At 36.1% G+C, this 22,353-nt stretch overlaps 1 protein-coding gene across 1 annotated transcript in view; it reads left to right on the top strand.

The window, feature by feature from the left end:
• Positions 1-22,353, top strand: part of TMTC2 (transmembrane O-mannosyltransferase targeting cadherins 2) — a 256,213-nt gene that overhangs the window by 219,645 nt on the left and 14,215 nt on the right. The window contains exons 10-11 of the mRNA XM_068936498.1: positions 4,314-4,428; positions 11,546-11,609. Coding sequence (XP_068792599.1) covers positions 4,314-4,428; positions 11,546-11,609 — 179 coding nt within the window. The remainder of the gene's footprint in view (positions 1-4,313; positions 4,429-11,545; positions 11,610-22,353) is intronic.

Below are 22,353 nucleotides of genomic sequence, written 5' to 3' on the forward strand. Positions count from 1 at the left end.
GTGCATGAATTTAGTATGTCATATTAAAAGGAACGGTGGCTAATGTTTTCAAAATGGGGTATCTCTCCTTAAATCAGATTTAGTCATGTGAATAAAATTGGTCCATGTTTCAGAAGAACCTGGCAATTCTCGATGGTCAACTGGAAATTTACACCTGTACCCTCAGGTATTGACTTTGCAACTAGATTGAAAAGGTAGCCATCAATTATATTTATAGCTCATTAACTTAAGGAAGCGTTTAATCAGCAGTCCTCAGTTTAATCACTTGTACTCAGGGTGTGTGAGTAGGGCAATTATAGGGCATTCTCCTCTCTTGTTTGCATTCAGGATTTTGGAAGGATTTGTATTGGGAGGATGCTACAGGTGGTGTTAGAAGGCTGTTGAATATCATCTACTATCTACCCGCTTAGCATGAGCTATTACCACAATTATTACTACTGCCTGTATAGGGGAGAGACTTGTTTATGGTAATACATAGTCCTGGAATTTTCTTTCCTGGAGGACTGAAGAAAGTTGTACTTGGCTGGTGAAAGGAAATAATTGTAATTATTTTGAGTCAACTTCAGTAATCCTATGGGAAGGGTGCTCCTTTAATATGCTAAATAAGGTAAGAATCTTTCTGTAGAGACATTTTTAAGAGGCCTAATAGTAGTTGGAGACTGAATTTCTGTTTTTAACAATTTAAAGCATTAGATTAGAGTCGTTGCTAACATTTCAGATGTATCCGTGTAGACTAACAGTGTAGCTAAAGTCGTAGAAGACGAATTAGCAAGGATCAGGTTTTAGCTACAGCATACTGCAGAACAGTTGCTCCACTGTAAAAGTATATATATAGCATTATATTGTTCTAAATTAGATTTTTTTTTAAAATGTAAAGCATGTAGGAATTTCATAATATTTTTGGTAGTATGTTGACCTTATAGGTGAATTCTAACATTTTTGCAGAGGTCTAGTATGCATTGCTTAAGAGTACTGTTAAACTGTTAGTATTGGTTTGAAATAGGAATGTTATATTTTTGAGAAATTACGTAGATGAAGTAAAATAATTTTATTATTTTAATAAGTGAATCTTGAGTCAAGAAAGTTGCTGATTATGTCATGTAAAGTAGAATGCATCAGTTGTATTGTATTACTTTCTATCTTAGTGTAGTTGTAAGACCACATAAGGTAATAGCTGTGTGTGAAGTTCAGTGCTTAAATGTGTTTCAAACGGAAAATCAGAAGTATTGTTCTAGAGATGTATCTCTAAAACCCTTGATTTTTGTCAGAGACAACACTGAGAGAACCCCTCCCTCCCCCCGCCCCCAACCCCTGGAATTAATTAGCTTAAAAACTAGTTGATTTTATTTGTAAATTTAAAGCTGCAAAATATTTTTCCTAAACTAAATGCATAGATTTCATTAGAATAATCTTGAAGGTTCACTATATCTCTTAAGTCTGCAAGATTATGTCCTCTTTCTTCCCCCTTGCTGGATGTATAAAGAGCACATACCCTTACTAGTGACACATTCTGCTAATCGAGTGCTTTCATTGACAGAGAAACCTTCATGTTTAACAGTTTAAGGTTCGTTTTCTTTGCCAGGGACATAAAGATTAGGGATACTGTTTTAATTCATTTGCTGGCAGAGAATTAATGAACGATTGGTCGAGTTTGTTTTAAAGACTTCTCTTAAAAAAAAAAAAAAAATTAGGAATTCAGCCCAAATCAAGAGGAACAGATTGCCTATTGAAAGTGGTAGAATTACTTGTATGAGAGAGGATTTCTTTTACACTTAAGAATTCTCAGAGTCATATCTGAGTTTGCCCACCTATATATATAGCATACCCTGATGTGATATGACAAAGGAAAAAAAAATTGTAGCTTTTCTCTACTTTCTTCTTCTTCCTAAGAGATTTCTATTAATGTCTCGAGCAATGGGTTCTAATTTAGAAGAGAAATTAATTTCTTATGGGCCACACTGTTTTCATATGTTTTCTTTTTTTCTTGCCTATTGCATTTAAGTAACAGGGAAGTCTTTATAATCTTGCCTAGGAGTCAAGAAAGAAAGAAAATCTCTCCCCACGAGAGGAGATCACTTGCTCATGGACTGTTGCTCCTCAAGAGGCTTGTGGCCGGTGATGGCCTTGATCATTCAATTTCTGTTTGAATGATCTTACTTTATAGACTAAGATGAAAAAGGAAGGATGAGATGCTGGGAGGTATAATCACCATACTTTAAGATAGCTTTCCGAAATATAAAATTATGTAGGGGCAGAGTCTAGACAGCTGAAAGCCTTTGAAAAGTCCTTGATCCAAAAATAACACATTTCTGAAATTAGGTGCAAAGAAATTGTTGTAAGGAGTAGAGCTAAGGTGGTTTGAGCACCTTCCAAAGTGTTTTCCAAAGTCTTTTTCAAAGGAAAACTCATTTTTATGGAGTTTTACTAGTTGCTATGTGTTTTTCTTTTAAAACTACTGTACTTCAGTTAAAGTTTGGTTAACGCTTAATTATTCATTCTTTTCAATTTTAACTTGGTTTAATGATTGATGCCGTTAGGGGCATGGCCTCAGTTTTTTACGTTTGCCGTGTGATATCTGCTGTTAACTACTTTGTAAAAATACAGTCACTTGATATTAACCATCTTCTATTTTTGAATTAACATGAAATGTGATATCTTGTAAGAACTGCTGTAGGAAATTTTTAAAAGTTGCCTATTGTGATTCTCTTAGTGCTACTGAAATAAGTGATAAAATAGCAGTTCGTGAAGATATGCACGTATAATCATTTTATAGCAAAGTATCCTTTATAATCTAAAGCTGAAGAAATTTGTTTCCCATCAACCACCACATTAAGTCAGTAAAGATTACCAATTACACCTTAATAAGACAGCAGTGTTGCCATGTTAACTTAGTAATTCAGAAGGTGTAAATATTAAGGTTCTATCAAGTAGTGCATGCTGCAACGTTTGTACAGTGCTTAAGTGCATTGCTATAGTGCATTAAGCAATATGGTAAAGTTATAGTCTTACTGCATCTAAAGCAGCCTCTAGTGCAGTGTTGTCCTCAGGTCTGAACTTATCGTTCAGCTGCAGCATAGACCTAAAGAACAAACTCAGAGCATGGACCATCTGGTTGCTTTCTCTTCATTCCTTTCAGTATAGATCACTCTCAGTTGTCTGACTGTAAGCAAAAGAGCCTGGCATCCCTGTTTAGGTAAACGATAGCAGTGATGGCAGAGAGATTTTCTGCCTGCAAGAACACACCTGGGAGTTTGTGTTACTCTTGACAAGTGGGTCGGTAATCAAATCTTATCCAGTTCATCTAGTAAAAAAAACTTTCTTACGTGTTTTAAGAATGAAATAAGTATTTGAGGCATTTGGAATAAGATGGAAATCATATCCTTCTGGCAATTCTCAGGAATCTATGCTGGGGAGAAAAAAAAAACACAACACGAAACAACACCGCTTCAATCCACTCCTGTTTTGAAAGAAGAGAAACTGAGAAGCAGCCATACTTTCTTCCCGCTATTGTGGGAATTGTGGGTATTGTAAAATGTAGTTTCTTGAAAAATTACAGTGAGTAGTCTCCCAGTAAAATGCTTTCCCTTCACAGGACAACAGGTAGACCTGCACATCTCTCTGCAATCTACATATTATCTAGAGTAGAGACAGATGGAATTACAGAGTGAAAAGAAATTGATATAGTAATTTAACTCTGTTTTTCTCTCCTGGCTCATTCTCATCAGTCTGGTCACCAATTTTCTGTTATTTCCTTTTGAATTGCTTCTTGCTATTGAATTTTGTCAATGTCTGAAGTTGTGGGAACATGACTTGTATTCATGTGCAAAACCTAGAAGAATTTGAGAATTTGTTTATTGTCGTTACGCTTAGATTATTTGATTCTGGAGTAATCCATGTCATATATATTGTTTAATCTGGTTTTGAGATATGCTCATAAAATGGGAATATATTTTGTATAGGCTATTTTATTTTATTTCATCTTCCTTGAGGAAGTGAGGGTGGATGTGTAGGCAGAAGGACAGTTTAATCTTAAATGGCAGTCTTCTCAGAGACTGGTACTATTGTTTCTTGAAGGCTGAGTTGTACTGTATCATTTTCGCTGTTCATATATATATTCTGCAAATATTGCAGTTATTACCAATCACATCTACTGCATTTTTTGTTATTTCTACTCCCTTTTTAAAGATATTGAAATACAGAGCAGAGCAACAAATGACCAAACACCAAGCCTGGGACATCTTTTAAAAATTCTTTTTCGTAACTGTATTGTCTGAAGTATTATTTACCAGTTTTTTTCTGTTCCTCCATTGCAGGTCAGTTCCTTCTAGAAGAATCCCGCCTGATAGAAGCAGCTGAGATGGCAAAGAAAGCGGCCGAACTAGATAATACAGAATTTGATGTTGTTTTCAATGCAGCCCATATGCTTAGGTTAGCGTTTTTACATCTGCCTTACTTGATTTTCTCTCTTCTTTCTGGGAAAGTCTTTACAGTCTTTGCTTACAGAGAGTTTTTTAAACCCCAGTGCCTATTTTGAATAATTCATTAGTAGTAGTAAGGTAAAAAGAACTGGAGTGAAACTTTTGCGCAGTTTAGCACTATCTATTTTTAATTTTCTCTGTGTTAAATCATAATTTATTACTTTGGAAATTTCTGTTGTTCACATGGAGGTAATCCTTTTTTCTTGCGTATGAGAAAGTGTATCTTCTTCTCTGAAGAACCTCCTGCAAGATTTCCTTTCATCAGATTTTTAAAGATTTAAGACACATAGCAACAGCAAATAAGAGACTGTAATTCTGGCTTTAACTAGATAATATTGAAAATATCATTTTTTTTGGTTAACATTAGTAGGCAATGCTACGATAATTAGAAACCCAAATATTCTCAAGCTAATGATAACTGAGCAATCAATAATATTAACAGAATATGTAATTTAAAATACAGTCTTATATTCTGTTCTCTTATCTGAGTAGAATAAAATTGTAGGCTTTTTGCTTTTGAAGCTGGCACACCTGGATATTCAGTAAAATTAAGCTTCTGCCTGAGCAGTATCATTAAACCCACGTTACAATAATAGGCATCCTCCGTGCTTATTTCTAGGATAACTATCTGAGAATTATCTATTGTATACTTAACAAGTATGAGAAAACTTGATTTCATTAGGTTATATCTATATTTAGAAAATGCACGAAAAGAGGAAATAAAAATATACTTCATTAGCACAAAGCTAATGTTTCTCTAATTGTTTCTCTAATTAAAATTTCTTGCTTGCTTTTTCATACTTTTAACATTTAGGATATCAAATAACAGGAAAATAAAGTGGTATTAAACATAAAGTAGAATCAGCTTCAGCTGAGTGACCTACATTTCAGAGTGAAGGTTTCTATGTCAGGATTTTGAAATAAGCCCTAAAGTGCCCTTTGAGAAATAGCTCTTACATTAGAAAGGAAGCCAAGACAAAAGGTTCATTGGTAAACAGTAGGTCAACCTCTAAGAGGTATGTAAGTTATTTTGAAGATTCTTCCCTTTCTTCTGATTATATTCTAAACATCATCTCCTCAAAATAGTATTCATTAATTTCAAGCATTTACGTTAATGAACCAAAATCATAGAAATAAACATAGCATGTTAGGCATGAAAGCATGAATCCAGAAGGGTGTAGCGTGCTGAACTCCTGTTGATTTCTCCTGTGGTGAGACATGGAAGATGGTTTAATAGTGTACAATGGTATAATTCTTTGGTTTTTAAAAATATGATAGAGTAGATCTAATAAAAAGGTTGGTCAGTACTGTTTTAAGACCAAGTTTAATACATCTCTCACTTGCTCTGTGATTACTTAGATCTTGAAGGCACATGTATTTACATCGATGTGTATGAGTATTTGTATTCATTCCTAGAGCCAGATCTGTGTTATTTTAACTTGTATCAGTTGCAACTACCCTGCTTGACCTGGCTGGGACTGGACACCTCCAGGAGCTTTTGACCAGCATTGAGCTCAGTAATTCTGAGCTGCGTTCTCTATCTTATTTTTAACTATAAGCAAAAGTCAAAACCTTAAAGAACAATGAAATAAAACCCCAGAAACAAAAAGCCTTAAAAGACGAAAAAGATACTGTTGGTTTAGTTTAGGTAGTGCTCCCCTGGGAGCACTACCTAAAAAAAATTAGACCCAGTTGGTCTAATTTTTCATTCAAATACTCAAGTTTCTTTGTGAAGGATCCTAATGTCTTCTTAATATGCTCTTGAAGTCTAAACTAGTTTCGATGATTTAGCAAGAGTCTGGGTGGCAAAATTAGATTCAGTGCTGCTAAGTATTTGCTGAAAACCGCAGGTATTATGATCTGACTGATGGGTGCTAAAAGACTATGATCCTAGCCCTAAGATCCTGTCTACTGTTTCTGCCTGCCTTTGTTCACTTTTTTATTTGACAATTTATTCAATATATTGTTTACGTAATAGCCACCAGACAAACAGAATGTATATTCGTGTGGTAGTACAGAGCAGCTATAAATCTGCCATGAGTTTGTGGGACTTCAGAAGAAGCTAATTTTCAGGATATTTGTAATGACAGAGAGCTGAGATGATTCTGAAAGGAAACCGGATATAAAGGATGCAAATGAGGAAAAAAAAGAGAGGAGTACTCAGACTGGCGTAGAGGGATACAGCTAGAGACTGTGGTACAGGTGATGCTGAAGAGAATCATAAATGAAAGGCTGAAATTATTAAATATAGTAATTTCATGTAGGCAACTGCTAATGAAGTACCATAGAGAGCTGTAAAACTGATTGGCAAGTGAGTGAGAAGTTTGAATAGACTGCACACCTGTGAGGAAAAAAAAAATCACATTATAGTAGTGTACAAGGCATCAAAATGAGTTAACTGTGGTGAGGGAGAAGGGATACATTTTTAAGATATGTTGTGAATTAAGAAGACACAGAAACTGGTATTGATCTGGATGATGCGCAAGGTGTCCAAAATGACAGGGAGGCGATAACAGCAATGCATACTTTTGTGTAATTTCTAACATTGTTTCAGAGCAAATATTCTAACAGATGATGTACCGCTGAATTAGAAAGGTATCATCTTTCCCTCTTATCATGCTCCCATTACCCCACGGAACATCCCAAGATTTAGAAACTTGCAGATATTTCTTTAGAATTGCAGACAGATTTCTACAGGATTGGGTTTACAAGTGCTTTAGATCAAGAACGACCACAGCCTGTTTCCAAGTCCAATTTATTTTTCTACTCTAATACTAAAATATTTTGCTTTTTTATTCCTTTACTCTCTGATCAAAGTGTTTAAATTAAAATGCATTCTAAATAAATATTAATGAGTTTTGAAAAGTTTTGAACAAAGCAGAGACTGTATTTCTTTCTTTTTTTTCCCAGAATTTTGCAACAGAATTGTTAACTGTGTCCAAAAGCAAGAGCTGGATTTATAGATAGCCTGTTCTTAGTTTAGCAGGTGCAGAAAAGAGATTCCTTATGTCAGATCCTCCAGCACTGTTTACGTCCTGTCTTCATGACCAAATTTAGCAGCTGAAGTCAAGTGGGAAAAAAAAAAAAAAGGTTTAGCTCTGTTTGCATCATTAAGAGACCCTCCCTGTTCTAATTACACAAACATAGTTATTAAGTTTTTGCGCTGCTGGCTTCTGTAGCATCCTGATAACACAATGCCACATGAATCAAATCATCTGTAATAGGAGTAAGATGTGGAATGAATGTAATTAATTTCTTTGCAACAGTCGGGTAACTTTTAGCCTGCACAGTACTTGCTTGTACAAGTTATTTTTTCACCAAATTTACCTTTCAAACAGCTTCATTCAAGGGTCATGTTGCTGTTTGAGTGGTAGTTCTTAACACAATAACTGGTTGCATGTGTTACTTTTGTAGTGGTTGCTATGTTCTTGCCTATAGCCGCAGTTTTTGAAGCCTTTCAGGAGAGCAACATTCATTTTAATGGAATATAAGGAAGCACGTATTTGAAATACTTAATGCTGGCTGTAGCTTTAGTGACTAAGAGGAATCATGTATTAACAATGCTAGCCTTCGCTTTCTAGTAGTATCCTGAGGTGAGCTGCTGCAAAATAGGTTTCTTGTGATCTAAGGCAGGATTACTTTTAAAACGAGGACTGGCAGTGTAATGGGGTCTGCTGTACTAACTAGAAAGAGCAAAAGAGCTTAACGTTGTCCTCAAATGAGAAGAAGCATACGGAGAGGAGCTTTGCTTAAAAGCACGTTTTGTAGGAATAATTGGGTTCTTCACCCTTCAGTAAGACAAAGGGTTGATCTGGACAACACTCATATTATATGAAGTTATTGCACATTTATCGGCTATTTGAAAATAGAAATTTAAACTAGAGCGATACTACGTGACATGGTCTTTATTTTGTCGTGAATTGCTATTGGAGCATTTGGGCACTCCAAATCACAGTGCAGTGTAATTGCTGGCTCACTGTCATAGGCACAAGTTCACCCTGTGTTATTCCCTAAGCAGATTTAATTCACTCTTTAATTATAGTATGTGTGTTTAAATATATTGATGTGTGTGTATGCACATAGTCTATGTAAAATTTTATTGCTGTCATAAAACAAAAATGTGAGTGAAGGATTACATGTATGGAATTTGATTATGGTTTAGTTATGACTCAGAAAATTCCATTAAGAATCAAAATTCGGTATTTTAAAATAGGAAGCTCTCTGAAGAAAAACATCTTTTCCTAGCTGGACAGACATCCACAATTTCACATAAAAATCAGAAACAGGAAATCTGAGGCTTTATTCCAATCTGCCGATTAACAATCCCCCATTCAAATATTGATGTATCAAAACCAGTCAACATTGTCATTTTTTCTGTTAAAGCAGTATTTCCTAGTGATTGATATAAATTTATAAGTGAATCAAACTTGAATTGAACTTGGGTGTCAATAGAACCTAAGAGTAACGTGTTGTAGATCTGGACGCTCAAGTTAGGTGATAAGAGAAAGCCAAGTGAGGAAACGTTTTGGTCCCTGACAGTAAGACTAAAAGCTAGATGTTAACCAGTGGAAATCAGATGTGTTTTCAAGGTCAGTCCTCTTGAAAAATTTAGGAAAAAGGTAGAACTATAAGTCATACATATGAAAGGGCTCTATCTTCCCAACTTCTCCTTGCTTTCTTTCCTCCTTTTCTATCACCATTGTTTTATCCAATGTTTTACTCTGATGTGAATTATGTTTCCTTTAGTAATGACCTTCCATTGTTTGACATGGATCCAGAGCCCGTGACTGCTTAGTGGCATAGGGTTACTGCAATTTCCTACCTCTGTGCCTTTTATTTTTCTCAAGGGAAAGCCATTCCAGGGCTTAACATAATGAATTTCTAGTTTAGATTTCTAGTGAAAATGTGAACCAGAATTCTGCTGCATCTTAAGTAAAGGAATTGTTCCTGAATGCCCCAGTAATGGAACTTGCATTTTCCTGATCAGATTAGTGTGGTTTGCATTCATTTATATAAACCATTTTTGATAGTGAACTATAAATTCAAACTGATTTCAACTTGGAAATCAGTGCCCCAAGTTTCAGGATTTATTGATTGCAGGAAAAAAGCAAAGTATTTCCGCTGGATGAAAAAGAGACAGGATTTTAATTTGTCCCATGTTCACATGGCAACAACACTTTTTTGAGGTAAAGTGTACTGTCTACCTCTGCCTCCTGGGTAAGATACCTTGTATATGTACAGAATTTCACTGCATTCAGAAATGCTTAATTTCCTGACAGTTCAGTGTAAGAAGAAAAAGAAAAAAAGCTCTGTGCCATATCTAGTCTTTATGCCTTATAGTAATTCCTTAAATTCAGAAGTTTGAGTTTTATTTTGTGGGGTTTTTTTGTTGTTTAATAGTTTCAGACGCTACTAATGCCCAGCGGCAGTGATTCAGGAGTATGTTAAATGAATTTTTTTTTTACATTCAGTCATTTCTGACCGATTAAACCACTGAGTTGATACATGTGCAAAGTAATTTAGAACAATTAACAGGTATAAACCAGGTTCTCGGTAAACTTTTAGGCAGGAAGTGGTTTCAACTTGCATGTGAATTATGTGAGAAACTTCAAAGAGATTTTCCCTCCCTCCTTTCTCCTCCCAAGACCAATAGCTGTCTATCAAAATGGATTCATTGGAATTAATTGTCTATCATGTATGATGTGGCTAATGTTAAAAAAAATTAGGTAGATAGAAACAAAAAAATAAAATACAATTTGACCACTCAACAACAAAGTATTTAAAACCTCATATGTAGGCAACAAGATAAAGCCTCTAGATATGAGTATTCAGCTAAATGATATTCTTTGCGCTAATAACTGTTTTCAGAAGGGGAGGAAAAAGAAAAAAGGAACTCTAGTCTTGTTTTTAACTTTTCCATTTTATGTGGAAAAGAAATCCATCTGTTATCCCATAGCAAGCACAAATGTACTGTCGATCTCCTGTCAAGAGTGTCAAAGGTATAAATAAGATGTTTGGGCCTTTTTTTTTTTTTTCAGTAGCTAACTCTTCACAGAAAAAAAAAAAAGACATTTTTTCTTCGTGCGATTTAGTATTATGATAATAACAGGGGAAATGTGGCCTGCTTGGTAGTCCTGCTTGATTGTTCCTATGCATCTACGATTTTTCTCATTACATTTATGTGATTAATTAATATCTGTGAGCCAGTGGCCAAAATGAATAATTGGAGGGAAATTGGGAAGGTAGAGACAAAAGGAGAAGGTTATGAGAAGAGATTAAAAAAGGCCTGTTGAAACAAAAAATTATTTTGATTTCTTTGGCAACATACTGTGTTTTCATTTGGAGGTATTAAACCGAAACGTGAGGGAATGATGAAATAAACTCTTAGAATTTAAACTCCTTGGGAGAATATAGTGGGTATGTATAATAATACGGAGAAGGAAAAAGAGGACTGATAGTGGTTCATGCACCCAGAAACCCACCTCATTGCCCTGGGATATGGGAGATCTAAGTTGAAATGCCCTCTCAGTCTGATGTGAGTAGATGTTAAAATGTGAACTTTCTCTTCCAGATGAATTCTCTGGATCTTGGAAACCCATTTTCGAGAAATTATTTTATTCACTGCATTTTTTTCTTGAATGATAATGTTCTTGGGGAGGCACAAAGACACAAACGGTGTTATTTTGTGACCCACAGCTTCATAATATACTGCTGAAGTATGGCAAGTTTTAAAAAAACTGGGCCAGATTTTCCTCTAGTGAAGACTAGTATGTTTGTAGTTTTGCCTCAGAGGAGTATTTGGTCTTCTGTATTTCTGTCCAATGTGTACTAATATCGTTTCAGAACTGAAAAGAAAATAATGTATAGAAAGAGGATTTTTTTAGAGATAATGGATATTCTGAAGTACGAAAGTCTTTTAGGTTGAGATACTTGGTGCATTTGTTAGGTTAGTATCCTTAAATGGTGGGGAGTAATTGCAGAATTTTTATATTATTTTTAGATATGCCTTCCTTTTAACTGAAGAAAAATGAGGTTAACTGTACTGGGTTTTTTTTCTGTCCTGATAGACAAGCCAGTCTCAATGAAGAAGCTGAGAAGTATTATGAAATGGCAGCAGGATTAAGACCTAATGTAAGTTCTTTCCTAATGCTATCCATTACTTAAAGTGATGAAGTTGCTACAGTGCTGAATGTTTTGTGCTGAGGAGAAGCTTGTTGCTAGAGTGTTTGATCTCTCAGCCTGTACTGTATGTGTTCTTTTAATGGGTAATTTTTAGGCAGTCAGATAAAGTCATCCATTTATCAGACTAATCACTATACTTCCAAATCATCTTAGTGCACTATTCTAGCAGCAAGTCCTAGTTTATTAGCATACTTCATAAAGATTTCTAGATTCAGACATATTTATCTGCATTTAAATATGATTTGGAAAGGTGGTTCTAGTACTGTCTCTATTACTTAATAAAAAGAGAATGAAAGTCTGTTCCATGACCCACTGTGTAAGGCATTTTAAATAATACATTTGTGCCTTTTCCTTCACGGTGAACTTCTGGCAAATATTGTTCTTCAACAAGCTTAAAGACGATTTTGCCTCAAAGGTAACTTTCTGTTGTACCATTGGCAAAGAGCTGATTATCCTTTGAAGTGGAAATACATAGGATTATGTGAGAGTTCCTTTTTAAAATGGAAGATAAAAGCTTATTTCCAGTTTTATTGCATCAGGATCCAAATGAATTAAATATTTGCTTTTTACCATTTCTTACTGGAACTTGTAATTTCAGTTCAATTACCTTCACGCTTTGGAAAAAAAAAAACCTAAACCACTCATGGATATAAACGGGCCAGAGTTTATTTTGAATATTTAATACTTTTGTCAATGTAAAAAATCAAATACAGAATGCATTCCTGTCACAGAAGTCTGTAATGCTAAACTTGAGGATACATATTAGTAATTTTAGTCAAAATATAATAAAAGAGAATACGCAGTTTTAAACTCAAAGAATTATCTGGCCTAAGAAACAAAACCAACACTAATTAAAACTCGAAGCAAGCTAACAGTATAATTAAAAAATAACAATTTATGCATATGAAGTTAGAAAGAACCTTCACAGTATCTGTAAACAAAAATGAAAAACCCCCAAAACTCAAAAAAGATCAAAAATCTGTATATTTCTGTAATTCATACTTTGTAAGATAACATTTTAGCTATCGTGGTTCTTTATACTTTCAATCTTTTTTCTTTTTTTGACTGAATATCTAAATTTTGAAAGAATTCCCTCAGAGTTGGTACAGTTGCTGTTTTCTATGGTTCATCATACTATCAAAGTGTTTTGTTCTTATATAACTGTATATAAATATGGTAAATGTATGAATATGATATATGTATTAATGTGTAAGGTTCCTCAGAGACCTTTGGAAGTAACTGAGGGCTTCCAGCTCATAGTGGTGTTACTGTAAAAGTTAGCAAAACAACATAAAGCTTGTCAGCCTAGCAACATGGTAAGACGCAAGTATCCTTTTTGCAAGATAAGATCATCTCAACAATTTATTATAGCTCATCTGAACAATGTATTATAGCAACTATCTACTAACTTAGATACTTACTGAATCAGCACTGAGGTACAACACTTGCCCAGTTTGGGCTCTCCAGTGCATTGCACAGACTATTATCACCACCGTACTGTGGAATTAAATAGGAGGAAAAAGTGTTTGGGTGTAATGAGGATAGCCCAGAAATAGTTCAAATTAAAAACCATGAAGCATGTATTGAATAATCATGGTTACCTTAGCACCCAGCTGTTTTGCTCTCTGTTGTGCTGCGCTACTTCTTACTGTAGACATATCTTTCTGTTAAAAAAAAAAAAAAAAAGGGAGGGAATAAAATCATAGCTTATGCAGCTGTTTCTGAACTCTGTTTGTTGGACCTGAGAATTCCTACTGAGATATTCCTAGCAAAATATGGTTTTAACATTAAATTGATGTGTCATCATCTTTTCACATGAAAAAATGTGATATTTTACTAATAGTTAAGATACGTATGTTTTGGAGATAGAACAACACCCCTCCACCCCGCCCCTTCTTACTTTGCTGATAAGGATTTATTTCCCTTCTGTCAACTGTGAAGAGTTTTCAGTATATTATTTTTTATAGAAAATTTGCAACACTATTTTTCACATCGTAAGTCAACCTTGTTCATAATTCTTAGCTCATTACTCTACATCAAAATAGTTTTTCTCTGTTTAGAAATAGTTGTATCTTGGCATATAATTACTATGTACTTTATCAGAAGAAAATATGCATCTTGATTTTTAAGTTAAAAGCCAGTCAGTATTGCTGTTCAACTTTTTTAAAGAAATAGTTTCACTTCTGTCATCTTCACTTTTGTCATCTTCCAGCTTTTCTAAGTTTAACTATCTAGCTAAGCATAGTATGCATATGGTTCGTGACTTTTTATAAATAATTATTTTGATGATGCAGAGTGGGAAGGACGTATCCAGTTTTCACTGGATCTGTCTAGAATACAAATCAAAGGAAAAGTTATCACATTTCCCATACACTTTTGTTGTTTTCTTTTTATTAACAGTCAAATGTGCCGTAACAGTTTCAGAGTGGAAAAAAGTCACTCATAAGGAGATTTTCTAGTCAGTAAGTAATAGCACATGAACGTGGTAACTCAGAAGCTCCTCAGCCTTTCCAGAGAAGGACAGAATACAAATTAGCTGGCCATAGTGAAATCCTGTACGCTCAATAGCTACATCTGTCCTGATAAATTAAATGTGCCGAGGACTATTTTCTAGCATTAAGCCAACTGGCCTAATGGTCGGAGAGGCTGCAAAAGCCCCAGCCAAAGCAGTGTAGGAACTGTTCTAACAGCTTGAAAATGCAGATAATGGAGTGGTGGCCTGGAACATTCCCTACCTACAACTAAATGTGTTATCTTGGATATAGCCTGTATATCCTGTCACTGTTTTATGCATATGAAGAATCAGCAAAATTATCTGAGTCAAGATGCTAAAGAAATGTCTTTATTTCAAGCAAAATATGTTGCTAGAGAATTTTATTTTGATTTTTTCATATGTCACTAAAGAGATGAAAACATTTTTTGTAATTGAGTCAAAATGTGAGATGTATGAATGTGATGTAATGTACAGCTGTATGCATACATGTGGCTCCATAAATACATTTGTGTGCACCTGTTTAATATTAGTTGCCAAGAAATCTGTTCCCACATTCCCCCTCAATGAGAATATTGGCAGCTCTGAAGTCCTCTTGTTTATGCAGTGGGTTAATCTTGTTCTTCTTAGAGCAACTGAGTGGTAAAAGCATTTGTTTAACAAGAATATTTCTTCTTATGGTCCTTGAGACAGTACCTGTTGATTTCAGTGAACTTTGGATCAGGATCAGAAGTAAACTGGCCTTCTCTGCTTTTCTTCAGGATATATGTGTGTCTCTCTCTATATATGTTTGTGTATGTGTGTGCATTTTACTTCTCCAGTCACTCCTCCAGATTCCACATAGAAAATCCACTTCTCTGTCACCAACTCCTTATTCACTATACCAAGACACCTAAATTATTTATTCCTTCTTCTCTAGGATTAGACCAATGCCTAGCTCCTCAGAGATTTTCACCTAGTTCAGCCTGAAATAAAACTCAGGTTTCTACTCCCTTGTATCCATTTCTTTATAAATATTACATATTGTGTGTTATTCCTCATAAAATACCTTATTGCCCTGAGGGGCAATATGAGGTACTAATAATACTGCAAACTATTCAATCTTTTACTAATTGTTAGGGAGTTCAGATGCTCATCTGAGCCTTCAGAGGGTTTCCATTATTCATAACACAATTCTGTCCTCAGCATTCTCACTTTTACCTCCCTTTCTTCAGTCCTTCCAGTGTTCCTCTTGATTTTGGAATGAAACCTTGCTTCCCCGCCTGCTCCCCAAGGCATAAGCCCTTTGGATGTAGAAGCTGCTGTGTTGAAACTTTCTACAGTCATTTCCAATATAAATGTCCTTCTTTCTCTGGGGCTATCTCCCTGAGGGCCCAGCACATCTCAGGAGCTTCACCTTGGAAGTGCCTATGATCTTTCCTGGGGCTATGCAGCACGCATGCAGGAAATGGAGCTGCAGCATGGCAAAGCACAAAGGGTGCCGGCTCTAATTGACTTTGATGCGATATGCTTTCTTATTTTAACATACAAGACAAGGAAATTTCAGAGCCTGAGGAACAACGAGCTGAGACTTTAGATTTTATTATAGTTGTGATTAAAGAGTCTAAACAGCTTAGACTTGGACAGAAAAAAAGGTTTAATTACAGAAGAAATGCAACTCATCTGAAAAATACAAATCATTGCTTTTGAAAAAGCAAAGCACAACAGGATCAGATTTTCATAATATTGGTGTGAATCATTAAGTTAATTCTGTTAGGACTGAAAAGTACTGGAAGTGCCATTTATTTTCTTTGTGAAAAGGTTTATTACACTGAGTAAAGTATTTGCAAATAATATATGCTCAGTAAAGGAACAGTCAATTACAGCACAGGTGGGTTAAAATATATATCTGCTCCTTGAACCTAATCTTCCCTTTTGGATACAGTTTTGATACACCTTCATTCTGCAGAGTGTAAAAGAATTACAACACTTTGGTACAATAGCAGCATCAGCTGAAATACAGCTTGGGCATAAAGAAAAAACAAATCTGGCTAGTATTGTTCCAGCTTTAGACCTAACTGTTCTCTTAATAATGTTCATGACTGGCCTTATTTGTGCTAGATGGGTATTTAGCCTTGCTTAGAGTATTTTCCAGTAGAATTTCAGAAGAGTAGTACCTTTTGTAGAATATAGTGCTTCTGTGGAAATGGGAATTGTTTTTCTAAAACTTAATAGAAGAAGGTTATGTTTATTCATTTTCAGATGAATAAGAGTCAACACAGAGTTGACTTGCCGGGAAGAGGTAAGGGGGAGAGGAGAATCCAGGAAGCGTTTTGGGGCAATGAGGAGTATCATCTGCTTTAAGAGCTATGAATCATTTATTTCAGGACTTTCTCCTCCTCCATCAACTCTCTTGATAATTTAGAGATATCACTTTGCCTAGCCCCTGGATCTTTTTGAATACTTTCTAAAAAATGCGTTCCCACTGTGCGTATATACCATGGCTGAAACAAAAGGAGCCTCCTGAGTGAGAAGCCCGTGTGTATTAGTTCTAGCAATGTTCGCTTGGATGTGTGCTAATCACGCTAAAGCAACCTGATTCTAACAAATGCCTCTGACAGAAGAAATGACAGTGTAAGTTTCCTGGACAACAAGACATTTTTGCAGTAATTATTCTGAGTGGGAATATTGATGAGAAAAGTCTGTATTCAGAGAAGGTTTCTAAGTGCCCTACATCTTGTAATGTTCGCAAAGCAGGAAATTGTTTGAACAAGTTGTTAGGCACTCTAAAATGTGCTTTAGGCTGCTTTTGTTGTGGGAAAATCAGTCATCCAGAAACTCTCTTTGAACTACCATTCTGTACAAGAATGTCAGATATTGACTTAAGCTTCAACATTTATTCAACTTTTAAGGCATTGTTTGTGTAATAGTACAGCATTTCTAATTTTTTAAGTCTGAACTTGAAACAACTGATCTTTAAAAAGATGCTCTAGAACCCCCTCCATTTGACCGATAGATCTTGAGAAGAAAGGGCACTTTGAAGTGTGACCTCAAGAGTATTAAGTGAAAGAAAGCTTACCATATCCTTAAGACTTTGAGCCACCACCTTGAGCTGATTGGCTTAGAAGCATTCCTCAAGGAGATGCCATGACCTGAAACCCACTACCCTCCCAACCACATATTAGTGCTGCTTACAATCTGGAGCTCATGACAGCTTTAAGCCTCATGTCATCAGCACATTGTCAGATACAGCTGTTTCCACTCTACCACTTCAAAGGAGCTTGATTAAATGTCTTACTGTAACAACATACGTAAAGACACACACATAGAATGAAGGAGAAAAGAGAAATGTACCTGTAAGCAAAACAAATATAATTTCCACTAGATGATTTAACCGTGATGTGAGGGACTAAATCATTCCTTGACCTGGAGGTCTGTGTAATCAGTTAACACAATAATCATATTAAAAAGCAGTTTCTACAAGTGCTGCTTTTATTTTTGCCCGAATCCTGGAATAGAGATTTCATGACAAAGGCTCCAGGCTTGCAACAAGCTCTACCTAGAACTGTCTGGCGGTTGAAAGAAGAATGGTAGTGATTTCCAGGTAATTGACTGTCTTTTTATAGCCTTCACATAGATAACATGCTTTCAGTGCCTTCAAAGGCAAGTGTTTAGAATTTGTGTTTTTATTCATAGCAAGACCTCTAAAAGAGGAAATTGACTTTCTATAGTACATATAACTTAAAAAAATAAAATGGATTTTGGACTTCATCATATGTAACTAAGATTTGCTTTATCATGTAGTTTTTCCTTACATGTTTCAGTACCAAATTTCTCTCTTTGATTTCTCTCGAACGTTTAGTAATTCTTTCATTTAGCTTGACCAGGCTGGGATTAAGCATGAGGGAGATGGCTTTAGTGCATTTTGCCAGCATTGTTAAAGGCATGTCCTTTTTTGCCAAGGTGAATTTTCATAAAACTTCTAACAGCTCCTGCTGTGTTAGTTCTGCTGCTGATGGTAGCAATGGGTTGTTAAGCAGAGATTCTTGAGTTGCCTGCAGCTGATCCTCAGCTGGAGAAAAACTAGCACTGTTCCTTGCTTCACCAGATCCAATCTCCTTCTCATGCTCCTCCAGGGATATTGCAGCTCCCTCACCAGTGATGAATCCATTGCTCCAGCAGCTCTTTTGAGAAGGTCTCCTAACCCCTTTTTATCCAAACCCAGGTGGGGTGTCCTTCCACAGTACTCCTGGCTTCAGGAACACAGTACAAAGCTGATATGGTTCTCTAGAGAAATATTATTTGATTTCTACACCATGTATTATTGCCAGTAAAGCATAGCTTTCCAGTTGAGAATCCATGTTCTAAAATGTTCTTCTGTCTGTTTTTTTTGCTTGCTCAAAATAACAACCCCATGGAAATCTTTTATCCTTCATGTATAGGTGCTATGGAGTGACCACAGAGCCGTACTTTTGGACGGTCATTGTCTGGCAGATTCACCTTTTCAGTTCTGTTCCATTGCTTGTGTCTGCCTTTACAGAACGGGGCTTTTATGGGGCAGGAGGAGCTTGTGCTGGTTGCCTACCTGCCCCTAGCTGTTCCCAGGTTCTCCTGTATTGTATTCACGGCTGCCCATCTTCCCACTGGCAGCACCAGCTGCTGCTAAATGACACGCTATTTAAGACTTCCTCTCAAGCGTGCCAAACTTTCCGCCTCAGTGATATGAGTGGCTGTGGATTCCTTCCAGCCCAGCAGTGCTTTTGGCCTCATGAAAATGCGTCCTTTCTTTTCTCTTGTTGAAGGTGAGAGGAATAAGAAAACTTCCCAGGATCTCGTTCTTCCTCTCTTCCTGCTCTGTTGCCTTTTAGATGCTGAACCAATTGTTATGGGGCATACAGGACTTTTAGGACTGAAAGTGATACCTTACCTCCTAATGTGAACATAGGCATGACTGATGTGAGCTGTATTTCCGTATGACATACTTTAGAAGTTTGACTTCAGACAAATATGGGAGGGGAAGCTTAGGCGTGGACCAGCTCCACTGAGAGCAGAGGTAATGAAACACCGTGAGAGAAAAGAGGACTCGACTCACTGATCTCAGAAGCATTAAGGTTTGCTTTCTGGGCTACTGTAAATTGGGTGGAATGTCCCATTTGACAGACAATAAAAGGTTAATTCTGAGATTTGATATCAGAATAGCTGTGGCGCTTGTCTTCCAGACTAGCAGAAGGCAGAACTTGCCTGCACATTGTGCAGAATGGAGAACTTCAGGGCAATTAATAATAGCTGAGCAAAATCTGCCCTTCATTTCAAGTAGCAAGATTCTTCTATGCTTGCAGGGAAATAGCAACAGCTACCACTCATCTGTGTAAGGAGCTTGCCCAGGCATGATCTCTCTCTGCTCCTTTTAAGCTGGAATTGGGCTCCTGGCCTGATTTTCGTGGTGCCAGGCAGGACTGTACCCGTTCCAGGTCCCTATACTGTGTTCCTATTTCCTGTCTGGGACTAAGAGTGAGGCATTGCCTCTATGCAGCTATTGTGAGATGACTGTATTTATTATTTTGAATAGAACAAATTTCTTTACATATTTGAAATTACCTTTATATTTGTTCACACTCCTCTTAAATATTTTAAGACGCATCTAATCTCTTCCTTGTACACAGTTGCCTGCTTCAAGACAGGCCTGTGTACAGGCTGTTTTTCTGAATCTTAAAGTATTTCTACTTCAGGACAGATTAATGCCTCCAACTTTAAAACAGCAGCAGCAATAACAAAAGACAAATAAAAAAACCCCGAAAAAACACATCCCTGTGAATTCTGTCAGAGGACAAAGAAAGAACACAGCCTATAGGACGGGGGATATTTACCTGTAATACTGAGACACAATATCTGGATGAGTTGTATAATTTGAAAACCAGCTTACTCAGCTGTGGAAAACACTGAATTTCCTTTGGGAAATACATGGGAATATTTTACAGCTTTGCCCCAGAAGACACTCTGTGCATTTTCTCATGCATGCTCGCAGTTCTGTGAAAGCAAAGATTGAACACGCTTGTGAGTGATTATGGAATACTTAAATCCATTTCTCAATATCATCATCCATCTTCGTGTATTGTGCATGGCAGGAGCCTTAAAATCAAGTCATTATAGTTCTCAGCTTCAATTCTGTAAGAGTTAGATTAAGTGAGTTCTTTTCATACTCTTTTCAGATGGTACAAGCAGTTAAATATGTAAATATTTGAGGCTGATTGTCTCACTCAATGTAAACAAGTTGCATGGGCTCTGGAATTAGAAAAAAAAGATGCCTTTAATTTTATTTCCTATCTATAATAATTTATTTTACAACTGTTATCATAATCAATGCACAAGTATTTTATCTGAGCAATTTCTCAATGCCTGAAATGAAAATGCATTTGAGTTTCTTCTGGTTACATAGATTTTGCATTGCTGTAGCACCGTTGACTTGCTTAGAGTTACTTCTGTTTTCCAGCCAGTGACAGGTAAATTGGGGACCGTAGTTCCCGATTTCTTCAAGTTAAATTATGTAAACAACTGTGAACTCTTTTTAAAATTAAAATTTTCAAACAGTAAACTTGCATAGCCAGAAACACTCTGTAAAGTAGGCAAGAAATCAGTTGTCATGGTAATTTGGAATGCTTTTCTTTTAATTTTTAGCTATGAAAATGTTTACAGAATTGCCATAAATATTAATCCTTCTGCAGCCTAATTATTGTCATAATGTGTTTTCTGAGTCATTAATCTCTCTGAACTGTAAAAGACATAGACACTTTTTTTTAATGGAAGGAGCAAATGTTGGAAACAAGCAACTATAAATTAACTCAGCTTTTCTGATTGAATTAACCCTTGGATCTTCATGGAATCACCAAACAATTGCCTTACCAGGAACTGTTGAAATAGTAATTCTCTGTTTAACATTTAAGTTGAGAGAGAGAAACTCTCTGATAATTCATATGCGATTCCCTTGGGACAGAAGTCATAGAAGATTTTCAGTATGTCTGGTGGCAGTCTTTTTTTGCTGCTGATGAAGTCTTTTCTTTACACAAAAAAAATCCCCAAACTAAAATATTCTCATTTATGTATGTATTTTCCATTATATATTACTTTTAGCACAGTGGTTAAAAAAAAAAGTTTTGTGTGTCTGAATCTACAAACATTATGCATGTTTATTATTATTTCAATGATATGCTTTCATCACTGTGTTATTAAGGTATAGTTTCGTTTTTCTTTCTGGACAACTAGAGATAGAATACACTTTTTCTCATCTCATGGAAGGACTGAAATTCTCAATGGGTAGATCATAAATTCTCCAAAGAGAAGAAATTGTCATGCTAAGTACTGCTTGAGCCGTTTTATTGTCAAGACCCTGATACAGAAAATGGGTAGGCCTGTGCCTTAATTAACTTAAATGGAAACTCTAGTGTCAGCACAAACTAAATTGTTATGTGTCTATCTGCTTTTTATTGCGCATATCTGAAGTCTTTATCTGGTATATAGATATGGTCAGTCCATCAGAATTATTTGAAGAAAAGAGGATGTGAAGTCAGTTAGGCGTGTCACTTGGAGGGCAGATTTGTTTCATGTAGTATTTCATCTATATCTTTACAGAGAGATTGCCAAGCTTGCATTTCAGGCTGTGAATACAGAATGGCTGTGCAATGGCTGTGCCTGCACTCAACTCTGAAATTCATTTAATGAATAATTCAAAAAGTAGGCTTGTGAAACTAATTAATAGGATGTCGCAGCCTAGATTTGTACTGTTGATTTAAATAAAAGGAATTGTCATGCTTTGAGATGGCGGGAGGCAGTAGTTTTGAAAAATACAGTCTCTTTGCTGAAGTTCTGGAAGGGAGGATGATGCATCACGGATGGACCTATGCACTTGACTGTTTTCCACAGTCTTGCCACGCTGCCTGCATCAGTTCCTGGAGAGAGCAGGATTGGCTTTGCTTTGTAAATGTAGCCCTCAGTGTCAATCGGAAATAAAGTGCCATGAAACAGAGAGCACTCAGCAGTAGATTGGCATTTTAGAAATTAAACCATGTGTTTGAACCCAATTAAAAGAGAATCCAGCAAGGATTTTCCTAATAAGAGTGTTCCAGTGCTGGTTCTGGAAACAATGCAATGATTTTATTGCGCAAGTAGAACCGATACGGAAGCGCTTTTAATGCTCGTTAAATAAACTTAGCAACACTGTGTACTCAG

The sequence above is a fragment of the Struthio camelus genome, chromosome 1 (assembly GCF_040807025.1).
Source record: "Struthio camelus isolate bStrCam1 chromosome 1, bStrCam1.hap1, whole genome shotgun sequence".
Taxonomy (NCBI): domain Eukaryota; kingdom Metazoa; phylum Chordata; class Aves; order Struthioniformes; family Struthionidae; genus Struthio; species Struthio camelus.